The sequence below is a fragment of the Physeter macrocephalus genome, chromosome 11, assembly GCF_002837175.3.
Source record: "Physeter macrocephalus isolate SW-GA chromosome 11, ASM283717v5, whole genome shotgun sequence".
Classification (NCBI taxonomy): domain Eukaryota; kingdom Metazoa; phylum Chordata; class Mammalia; order Artiodactyla; family Physeteridae; genus Physeter; species Physeter macrocephalus.
In genome coordinates this window covers 95,452,839-95,464,244 of record NC_041224.1, presented here as the reverse complement: position 1 = coordinate 95,464,244, position 11,406 = coordinate 95,452,839, and the positions used below count along the sequence as shown (strand labels likewise).

At 36.3% G+C, this 11,406-nt stretch overlaps 1 protein-coding gene across 7 annotated transcripts in view; it reads left to right on the top strand.

Moving 5' to 3' along the window:
* The window catches only part of TMEM62 (transmembrane protein 62), a 36,430-nt gene that overhangs the window by 1,362 nt on the left and 23,662 nt on the right, over positions 1–11,406 (top strand). For 3 of the 7 annotated variants that reach the window (XM_028495528.2, XM_024118297.3, XM_028495531.2), the window contains exons 3-5: positions 800–937; positions 3,372–3,417; positions 10,017–10,158. In XM_028495528.2, coding sequence (XP_028351329.1) covers positions 800–937; positions 3,372–3,417; positions 10,017–10,158 — 326 coding nt within the window. Of the gene's footprint in view, positions 1–799; positions 938–3,371; positions 3,418–10,016; positions 10,159–10,216; positions 10,297–11,406 lie in introns of those variants that run through there. The other 4 variants (XM_055088282.1, XM_055088283.1, XM_028495529.2 and 1 more) reach the window with 2 other exon arrangements.

The window sequence follows — 11,406 nt, the reverse complement described above, 5'->3', positions numbered from 1 at the left end:
CGAACCCGTGTCCCCTGCATCCGCAGGCGGATTCTCAACCACTGCGCCACCAGGGAAGCCCTTTACAGTATTAATCTTATATTGTCAGTTGTTTGAGGCTTCAAGTGACTCAGGACACTTTTTTTTTTTTTTCATCCTTTGATACTTCTGTGACTTGGTTCCCTATAGTGTTCAAACCCCAAACCCTTTGCTCCCAACTGTGTTGGAGAAGAAGCTAAAGGAGCATCTATCCTGGCTCTTGGGGGATTCATCTTTCACCTCTGCTGATATGATGGAGTCCTCATTTTATGGACAATCTCAATTTCAAATGTCTGTCTAGTTTCCCAGAAGTTTTGGTATTTCATTTTCCATACACCTTTCGGATTGTTTCTTGCTGTAAAAATAATACTAGGTCAGATCACATATCCTGATTTGGGGTTTGCAAAATAAGGTTACCATAGATATTTACACCTTCCCAAAGTGTTGGAATTTCTTATTAAAGAGTTTTCATTTCATCAGAGTCTCAAGATGCATTTTGTACTGCTCCCTTTAAAGATACATTTTTCACAACCCATTTCTAATATCACAGGAGGTTAAATAGGCACTTGCTAACCTATAAGAAACAAATAAAGCACGTGCACGTGCTGAGAATCTTATTTTCGATGGCTTGCTTTGGACAGAGATGGATTCATAAGTGGTTATGCTAATACATGTTGAGTACTTTAAATATCTTTGTTCTTCAGTGTGCATTAAAAAAAAAATTGAACCCCCAGCCCAGCTTTATTTTGCATTGTTATTCAATTCTTACATAAACCTACAGGAGACCTGACAGACGCCAAAACAAAGGAAAATTTGGGATCCAGGCAGCAAGAGGCAGAATGGCAAACTTACCAGGGTATTCTGAAGAAGACAAGGGTCATGGAAAAAACCAAGTGGCTCGATATCAAAGGAAATCATGGTAAGAGTCAAGTCCCAGTTATAATTAAGACTAGATTTTTTTTCCTTCAGGAGCCTAGATTCTCCACTTTACATTGTAAAATTACAAAATGGGACGTTGTAACGTAAGCTTAGATATACTAAAGGCCACAACTATGAAATTCAACTACAATATGTGATTTTAAAACTTCAGATGTCACTGTTAGACCTTGAGGGGGAAACTGGTATGGTTTCTTTCTTCTTTACATGGAAGAAAAGCATATAGCAAAATCCATGCAGATGGATGTTTAAAAAGATATAATTTTGCTAAGTGAAAGAAGCCAAACCCATAAGTCTGCATTACTGTATAATTCCATTTATATGACATTCAAGAAAAGGTGAAACTATAGACAGAGAACAAACTGTGGTTGCAAAGGGTTGAAGATGGAGGGAGAGGCTGACTACAAAGAGGCATCATGAGATAATTTTGCGGGGTAATAGAACTGTTCTGTATGTTGATTGTGGTGGTAGATACATGACTATGTGTTTGTCAAAATCCATAGAACTGTACATCACAAAGATTGAATTTTGCTGTGTATATATTTAAAAATTAAAATTACAAATATATCCCAATATGCATGGCGAGAGAAATGGATAACCCCTTCCCATTTTTTAGATTATGATTGTTGTGTTAATAAGGAATTGAACTGTTTTCCAAGAGTCCTGATGGTAGATCTGTTTGTTTCATAAAGGTTGACTTTCTTATTGGTTACTTAAGTATTTCATTTGTTTGCTTCACTTGATTATTCATTGCTGATGAGTACCTATTTATATATTTTTTAAAAAGCTATCTTTTAAAATTCTATCTGGTGAAATACACAGCTATTTGTTAGATCGGAAAACCCCTCTTTATAAAAACAGTTGACCCTTGAAGAACGTGGGGGTTAGGGACACTGACCCCCAAGCAGTCAAAAATTCGGATATAACTTTACAGTCGGCCCTATGCATCTGTGGATTCAACCAACCAAGGATCTGTGTAGTACTGTAGTACGTATGTATTGAAAAAAATCTGCATATAAGTGGATTGACATAGTTCAAACCTGTGTTGTTCAAGGGTCAACTATAGTTCTTACAAAGCAGCTAGAAATTATAAATTAAAAATAGGATTCTGACTTACAACTTTCTCTGGTATGTTTATATTCCCTTTTTTCCCTGATCTTAATTAAGGGTACAAGTCAAATTCTTTGCAATAAAAGCAAATCTGTGTATATTAAAAAAGTTTTCCAAGCCAAACTACTGACATATTTAAAGTAACAAATATCAAATGGAGTTTTGTGATTAAATAATTTGAATAGTCCTTTGGAGTTCATAATCATTTAATGTGACTTGTATAGGCATAAATGCTTATGGTATATATGTGTGTGTGTGCGTGTGTATATATATATAAATCTTAATTAAGATTTAACTATAATAGGGAGTTCTTTGGTGGTCTAAATGTTAGGATTTGGCACTTCACTGCCATGGCCTAGATTCAATCCCTGGTTCAGAAACCGAGATCCCACAAGCCATGCAGTGTTGCCAAAAAAAAAAAAGAAGATTTAACTCTAACAGAATTGTTCTCTTAGCAAGAGGATCATATACACAATAATATTGCTTCTGGCCTAAATTGAGCTTGCAGCTTACTTTCTAAGGTTATCAGAAATGTAGTGGATTCTTGGAAGTCAAAGCTGATAAACAATTTTAGCTATTGCAACCAAGCAATCAAGCTCTATGAAATTATTATATTTCCAGATAAGTATTCTATGATGCCCTTAACCTTTTCCCTTACCATTATATAACTTCTTTGTAACTGAATCTTTTTTAAGATTTAAAAAGAGGGGCTTTGATCAGCTCGGTGCTTTGTGACCACCTAGAGGGGTGGAATAGGGAGGGTGGGAGGGAGGGAGACGCAAGAGGGAAGAGATATGGGAACATATGTATATGTATAACTGATTCACTTTGTTGTAAAGCAGAAACTAACACACCATTGTAAAACAGTTATACTCCAATAAAGATGTTAAATTAAAAAAAAAAAAAAAAGAGGGGCTTTGGCCGTTATCAAAGTCATCTGCTGTTTAGAAGCCCATGACATGGATCCATATATCAGGCATGAATCCAGTCCTTCCTGGCTTCCAGAATCACACAATTAAAATAGCAGCAACAGTGGTCCAGGCTTATAACTTCAAATTGATTTATTCTGAGTAGTACATAATTCAAAATATTCATTGTTCTTCAGTATACTAGGTGCTTTAGATAAGTTTCCAGATAACCTGAATTCTATTATCAAGTTTTAAAAATTAAAATTAAATGCCAATCTAATTAATTGGCATCTGTCATCTAAAGTGTTATTGAAAGAATTGTCATTTTTCTGTAGTCATTAACATGTTTGCATTTTTCTTTTTAATATAGATGATGTTTGCTCTTTTCTTTTTAATTAGATGCATTCAACATTCCAAGTCTGGAGAGTGTTGAGAATTATTACAGGTACTGTAATGAACAGACGACAGACCACAATGTAGAGTCTGTTACAAGGAGGGTGCAATCGATTCACTGAATGGGTGAAAACATTTTTTAACAGAGAAAAGAACCTCTGGTAATTTAGAAAAGGAGCCTTTTAGTTTATTATTATTATTTTGGTGATTCATTTTTTGTTTGTTTGCTTGGACCTCTTCTTTCCTTTTATTCTTTTTTTAAAAAATTATTTATTTATTTTTGGCTGCATTGGGTCTTTGTTGCTGCATGAGGGCTCTCTCTAGTTGCGGTGAGCAGGGGCTACTCATCATTGTGATGCATGGGCTTCTCATTGCAGTGGCCTCTCGTTGTGGAGCACGGGCTCTAGGCACACGGGCTTCAGTAGTTGTGGCATGCAGGCTCAGCATTTGTGGCTCGCGGGCTCAGCAGTTGTGGTTCATGGGCTCTAGAGTGCAGGCTCAGTAGCTGTGGTGCACGGGCTTAGTTGCTCCACGGCATGTGGGATCTTCCCGGACCAGGGATCGAACCCCATGTCCCCTGCATTGGCAGGCATATTCTTAACCACTGCGCCACCATGGAAGTCCCTTTTATTCTTTTTATTTCATATACTTTAATGCTTTTCGTCGACTAATGGTACGTTTAATATTCTATACAGACTTTTTTCTTTTGCCATTGATGCACAGCAAAAATCGTTTAGATCAGAGCTTGTCAACCAGAGTACTGTGGATTTTCAGAATGCTGAGATACTGATTCTCTTAGCCTCTGGGGTGGCTGAAGAGCCCAGTTGTTCACCCCTGGCTGCTTTGTCCAGTATGTCATACAAATATTAAAGAAATTTTTATGTGCATGAATATGAAAAAGGCCATGAATATGAAAGGATCTTTGAGTTAGAAAGCCCATTCTCTAGTTTCACTGTATTGGAATTCTTCTTTTGGCTATAATTTCACTTTCTGTTCCAGGGTATTCAGTAGCTTTGTTTTACACAGTCAGTCAAGTAGCAAGTCTTAAGAGCCTATAATTAGTTGAATAGTGTGAGAAATACAAGAGCTAATATTAAAAAATATGGCCTCTACCTTCAAGTAAGTCTAGCTAAGGGAGATAAAAATTGTTCAGGAAACAATTAGAAAAGAAAGTGAAAAAAAAAAAAAAAAGAACATGAAGGAATGGCTGTGAAATGCTAGATTATTTATTACACTTAATTATCACTATGAGAAATCAGAAAAGGCAGAGGTTAGCATGGGGTGGACATAGAGCAGACTTTATTTTTTATTTTTATTTTTTATTGAGATATAATTGACATATAACATTGTGTAAGTTTAAGGTATACAGTGTGTTCATGTGATACATTTATATATTGCAACATGACTGTCACCATAGGGTTAGCTAATAACCCTATCACAAGTGACACAGTTACTGTTTCTTTTTTTGTGGTGAGAACGATTAAGGTCTGGTCTGTTAGCAACTTTGAAGTTTATAATACAGTATTGTTGACTATAAGTACTATACTGTGCTTTAGATCTCTAGAACTTATCTACTAGCTGCAAGTTAGAGAAGACTTTGTAAAAGAAGTGAAAATTGTGTCCAGTCTTAAAAGACGGGTAGCATTTGGAGAAGTAAGAAATTCTGAGGGGTATATTTTGAAAGGATCAGTATAAACAGAGCTTTAGTTGCATTCCACAACTAAAAGATCCCACATGCTGCAACGAAGATCCTGCGTGCCACAGCGAAGACCTGATGCAGCCAAATAAATAAATTAAAAATTTTAAAAAATACATTAAGAAAGCTTGGAATGAGCTTTTGGGGGGCAGTAAGGAAACTGCTATCACCAGAATAAAGGTTCATATTGAGGATTGGTGTGACACTGGATAGATAGTGTAGAGCCAGTTTATGGAGGTGTCAAGTGACAAGCACAGAAATTTAGATGTGATGGGTAATAGTTTATGATCCAGTATAGGTTCCTTAGGAGATAAGTAACAGTGAATGTAGTATTTTATAAAGGGCAGACACACAGCAAAATAGGGATAGGGATAAAAAGAAAAAGGGAGAGATTAGAGTTGTGTAGACCAAATAGAAGAATCCTGCAGCAGTCTAACCATCATAAGGAAAAGGCCTGAAATGAATATAAGACATACCTGTCTGAAAAAGGGTCATGGATATGGGGATGGTGACATGAATTTGAGGATGGTAGGTCATAAAGCATTGGTTAACATATAACTAGAGTCACCTTAACTTGCAAGAGGAGGTTGTCCTCTTTTGTTAATGTGAGGAAGGAAAAGGACAGAGATGAATATCTTTCACTTATTAACTCTTTGTATCTTTGATGGCGACTGTGGGAACGGGCTTAAGAGACATTTTCAAAGAATCAATAGGACTTAGGGTCTGATTAGTTATTGGGAAGGTAAAGTTATTAGTCACTTTAAAGTTTCTTACCTTTATATTTTTGTTTCTAACCACCTAAACTTTATCCGGATTTAATATGTGACATTTTGCTAGAGATATAGACATTATAGAAATATCAACTGGAAGGAAAAAAATCTTAAGGTTAAATCTTGATCTCTACAATGCCTCAGAGATGCCAAAATCCAGAATTCAAAACTATTGTATATTTTAACCTCTGTTTTCAAGTAGTTGGATTTTATTTTAGATAGTTGGATTTTAATATGTCAAAAATGTAGGAAAGGAAACAACATATGTAAGATTATAAGATCCTGAAGAATAACTCTGAAAACAAACTAAGCAGGAAAAATATAAATACACATTTTAATGAGGAAAAAACCCTGAAATAGAAATTCAAAAAATACCAAGAGGAGCTAATTGACTATTAATTGTAGTATCTATGATAATATATTTATTTATGATATATTTGTTGGCTGTTGTTGCTTAAAATTAGCTCTCTGATAGCACATTAAATTTCAGAAGTTTATTTGTATTTTTTTCATATGTGCTCTTAGGTAAAACATCATGTAAGACACTTAGATATTTTCTTATAATGTTCTGACATTTGAATAATAAAGGTATGCTCCAAATATAATCTATACTTTCTTTCACATTATTCAACAAATACTTAATGGGTGCCAACACTGTGTACTCTGTTACCCATCCTTTCTCCCTGCTCTTCACTCTCCAACTTTCTGGACACTTGAATATTGTTGATACTTAAGGTGGTGAGGACTTTCATTACTGTATGTGGACCCTGTGTATGTTTTCAATATATTTTTAGGAACCGATAAAAGATTTACTGGCCCAGACTTAACATTTTTCTCCTGGCTTGATGACTTCATCTTTGCAAGGCTTTATTGTGACTTAAGCCTCTGCAGTCCTGTTTCAAGAAGTAAACAGTTGTATCTCACTACACCAAGAATACGGGCTTAGTTGCTCCACGGCATGTGGGATCTTCCCGGACCAGGGATCGAACCCCATGTCCCCTGCATTGGCAGGCATATTCTTAACCACTGCGCCACCATGGAAGTCCCTTTTATTCTTTTTATTTCATATACTTTAATGCTTTTCGTCGACTAATGGTACGTTTAATATTCTATACAGACTTTTTTCTTTTGCCATTGATGCACAGCAAAAATCGTTTAGATCAGAGCTTGTCAACCAGAGTACTGTGGATTTTCAGAATGCTGAGATACTGATTCTCTTAGCCTCTGGGGTGGCTGAAGAGCCCAGTTGTTCACCCCTGGCTGCTTTGTCCAGTATGTCATACAAATATTAAAGAAATTTTTATGTGCATGAATATGAAAAAGGCCATGAATATGAAAGGATCTTTGAGTTAGAAAGCCCATTCTCTAGTTTCACTGTATTGGAATTCTTCTTTTGGCTATAATTTCACTTTCTGTTCCAGGGTATTCAGTAGCTTTGTTTTACACAGTCAGTCAAGTAGCAAGTCTTAAGAGCCTATAATTAGTTGAATAGTGTGAGAAATACAAGAGCTAATATTAAAAAATATGGCCTCTACCTTCAAGTAAGTCTAGCTAAGGGAGATAAAAATTGTTCAGGAAACAATTAGAAAAGAAAGTGAAAAAAAAAAAAAAGAACATGAAGGAATGGCTGTGAAATGCTAGATTATTTATTACACTTAATTATCACTATGAGAAATCAGAAAAGGCAGAGGTTAGCATGGGGTGGACATAGAGCAGACTTTATTTTTTATTTTTATTTTTTATTGAGATATAATTGACATATAACATTGTGTAAGTTTAAGGTATACAGTGTGTTCATGTGATACATTTATATATTGCAACATGACTGTCACCATAGGGTTAGCTAATAACCCTATCACAAGTGACACAGTTACTGTTTCTTTTTTTGTGGTGAGAACGATTAAGGTCTGGTCTGTTAGCAACTTTGAAGTTTATAATACAGTATTGTTGACTATAAGTACTATACTGTGCTTTAGATCTCTAGAACTTATCTACTAGCTGCAAGTTAGAGAAGACTTTGTAAAAGAAGTGAAAATTGTGTCCAGTCTTAAAAGACGGGTAGCATTTGGAGAAGTAAGAAATTCTGAGGGGTATATTTTGAAAGGATCAGTATAAACAGAGCTTTAGTTGCATTCCACAACTAAAAGATCCCACATGCTGCAACGAAGATCCTGCGTGCCACAGCGAAGACCTGATGCAGCCAAATAAATAAATTAAAAATTTTAAAAAATACATTAAGAAAGCTTGGAATGAGCTTTTGGGGGGCAGTAAGGAAACTGCTATCACCAGAATAAAGGTTCATATTGAGGATTGGTGTGACACTGGATAGATAGTGTAGAGCCAGTTTATGGAGGTGTCAAGTGACAAGCACAGAAATTTAGATGTGATGGGTAATAGTTTATGATCCAGTATAGGTTCCTTAGGAGATAAGTAACAGTGAATGTAGTATTTTATAAAGGGCAGACACACAGCAAAATAGGGATAGGGATAAAAAGAAAAAGGGAGAGATTAGAGTTGTGTAGACCAAATAGAAGAATCCTGCAGCAGTCTAACCATCATAAGGAAAAGGCCTGAAATGAATATAAGACATACCTGTCTGAAAAAGGGTCATGGATATGGGGATGGTGACATGAATTTGAGGATGGTAGGTCATAAAGCATTGGTTAACATATAACTAGAGTCACCTTAACTTGCAAGAGGAGGTTGTCCTCTTTTGTTAATGTGAGGAAGGAAAAGGACAGAGATGAATATCTTTCACTTATTAACTCTTTGTATCTTTGATGGCGACTGTGGGAACGGGCTTAAGAGACATTTTCAAAGAATCAATAGGACTTAGGGTCTGATTAGTTATTGGGAAGGTAAAGTTATTAGTCACTTTAAAGTTTCTTACCTTTATATTTTTGTTTCTAACCACCTAAACTTTATCCGGATTTAATATGTGACATTTTGCTAGAGATATAGACATTATAGAAATATCAACTGGAAGGAAAAAAATCTTAAGGTTAAATCTTGATCTCTACAATGCCTCAGAGATGCCAAAATCCAGAATTCAAAACTATTGTATATTTTAACCTCTGTTTTCAAGTAGTTGGATTTTATTTTAGATAGTTGGATTTTAATATGTCAAAAATGTAGGAAAGGAAACAACATATGTAAGATTATAAGATCCTGAAGAATAACTCTGAAAACAAACTAAGCAGGAAAAATATAAATACACATTTTAATGAGGAAAAAACCCTGAAATAGAAATTCAAAAAATACCAAGAGGAGCTAATTGACTATTAATTGTAGTATCTATGATAATATATTTATTTATGATATATTTGTTGGCTGTTGTTGCTTAAAATTAGCTCTCTGATAGCACATTAAATTTCAGAAGTTTATTTGTATTTTTTTCATATGTGCTCTTAGGTAAAACATCATGTAAGACACTTAGATATTTTCTTATAATGTTCTGACATTTGAATAATAAAGGTATGCTCCAAATATAATCTATACTTTCTTTCACATTATTCAACAAATACTTAATGGGTGCCAACACTGTGTACTCTGTTACCCATCCTTTCTCCCTGCTCTTCACTCTCCAACTTTCTGGACACTTGAATATTGTTGATACTTAAGGTGGTGAGGACTTTCATTACTGTATGTGGACCCTGTGTATGTTTTCAATATATTTTTAGGAACCGATAAAAGATTTACTGGCCCAGACTTAACATTTTTCTCCTGGCTTGATGACTTCATCTTTGCAAGGCTTTATTGTGACTTAAGCCTCTGCAGTCCTGTTTCAAGAAGTAAACAGTTGTATCTCACTACACCAAGAATTCTGCTAGGTACTTAGAACGCCCTCACTAAAATTTTTAATGATTGATAAATACCATTTCCCTGGATTCTGACTAATCTCTTTCAAAACGTTTAGTGGACCACCTAAATTAGCCACCTACTTCTCTGCTTTGCTTGGTGACATGAATATGTTTGCCTGAATCTTTGGAGACAATGGGAGGAAATCTTTAAAATTTCTTTTAATCGATGTATCCATTGTGGATCTAGTTTTGTGTATTTCTCTGTCAGATCATGGAAATTTCCTTTCAAAGGGAGGCAAAATATAGTGTGATATTAGGGCAGGAATTTAAACTCATCTTGTCATTTTATGATTGCACTAAAACTTTCCTGTCTTATATTTTTTAGGAAATATTCTGCTGTACGTAGGGATGGCTCTTTCCATTACGTCCACAGTACTCCCTTTGGCAACTATTCTTTCATCTCTTTGGATGCCACCGTAAATCCAGGGCCTAAGAGACCTTTTAATTTCTTTGGAATTTTAGATCAGGTACAGTAAAAAATCTCACTTCCCTTTGCAGCTAACCTATTTTATCTTTTCCCAGATACATGCGGCTCACTTAAAGTTATACTAGGTAAACAAGTTCTTATCTAGAAATGCTTGAGGAAAATTCTGCTGTGGTTACAGGTATGGCTAGAAGAAATTATTGACTACTTGAACCCTATTATTATTATCCCTGTCCTTGTTCCAAAATCTGGGAAAGCGGTACCTCACATTTCACATTAATTCAGTAAACATTTGTTAAATATGTACTGGGACTTCCCTGGTGGTCCAGTGGTTAAGACTCCTTGCTCCCAATGCAGGGGACCAGGGTTTGATTCCTGGTCAGGGAACTAGATCCCGCATGCCACAACTAAGAGCCCGCATGCCACAACTAAAAGAGCCCGCATACTGCAACGAAGATCCTGCATGCTGCAACTAACCCAGCACAGCCAAATAAATAAATAAATATTTTTTAAAAATAAAATAAATATGTACTAAGTGCAGCATGCACTTTGCAAGGTGCAGGGCATACAGCTTTGTATACTATGTGGTATATTCCTAAATCCCCACAGTTGCCATTTCTAACTAATGGTCTATATTTTTTTGGTAAGAGAAGGGCAACCATTGAAGTAAATGAGTTTTCTTTTTTTTTTTTTCTTTTTTTCTTTTTTGTCTGCATTGGGTCTTCATTGCTGCATGCGGGCTTTCTATAGTTGTGATGAGCGGGGGCTACTCTTCTTGCGGTGCGCTTGCTACTCTTCCTTGCAGTGCGCAGGCTTCTCATTGCAGTGGCTTCTCTTGTTGTGGAGCATGGGCTCTAGGTGCGCGGGCTTCAGTAGTTGTGGCACGTGGGCTCTATAGTTGTGGCTCGTGGGCTCTAGAGCGCAGGCTCAGTAGTTGTGGCGCACGGTCTTAGTTGCTCGGCGGCATGTGGCATCTTCCCAGATCAGGGATCGAACCTGTGTCCCCTGCATTGGCAGGCAGATTCTTAACTACTGCTCCACCAAGGAAGTCCTAAATAAGTTTCTTTTACAGTATTTTTCGTTAAGCTCGGTGAAAATTGTTGCTGGATTAAAACCATATGGAAAGTCACATCTGAGAACATCTAATTATTTCTTGGTACAGCAAATGTCAACTCATTATTGAGCACGTGCCCAAATGCAAGACATATGTGCCCATATATAAGAATACAAGGGTGGGGCTTCCCTGGTGGCGCAGTGGTTGAGAGTCCGCCTGCCGATGCAGGGGACACGG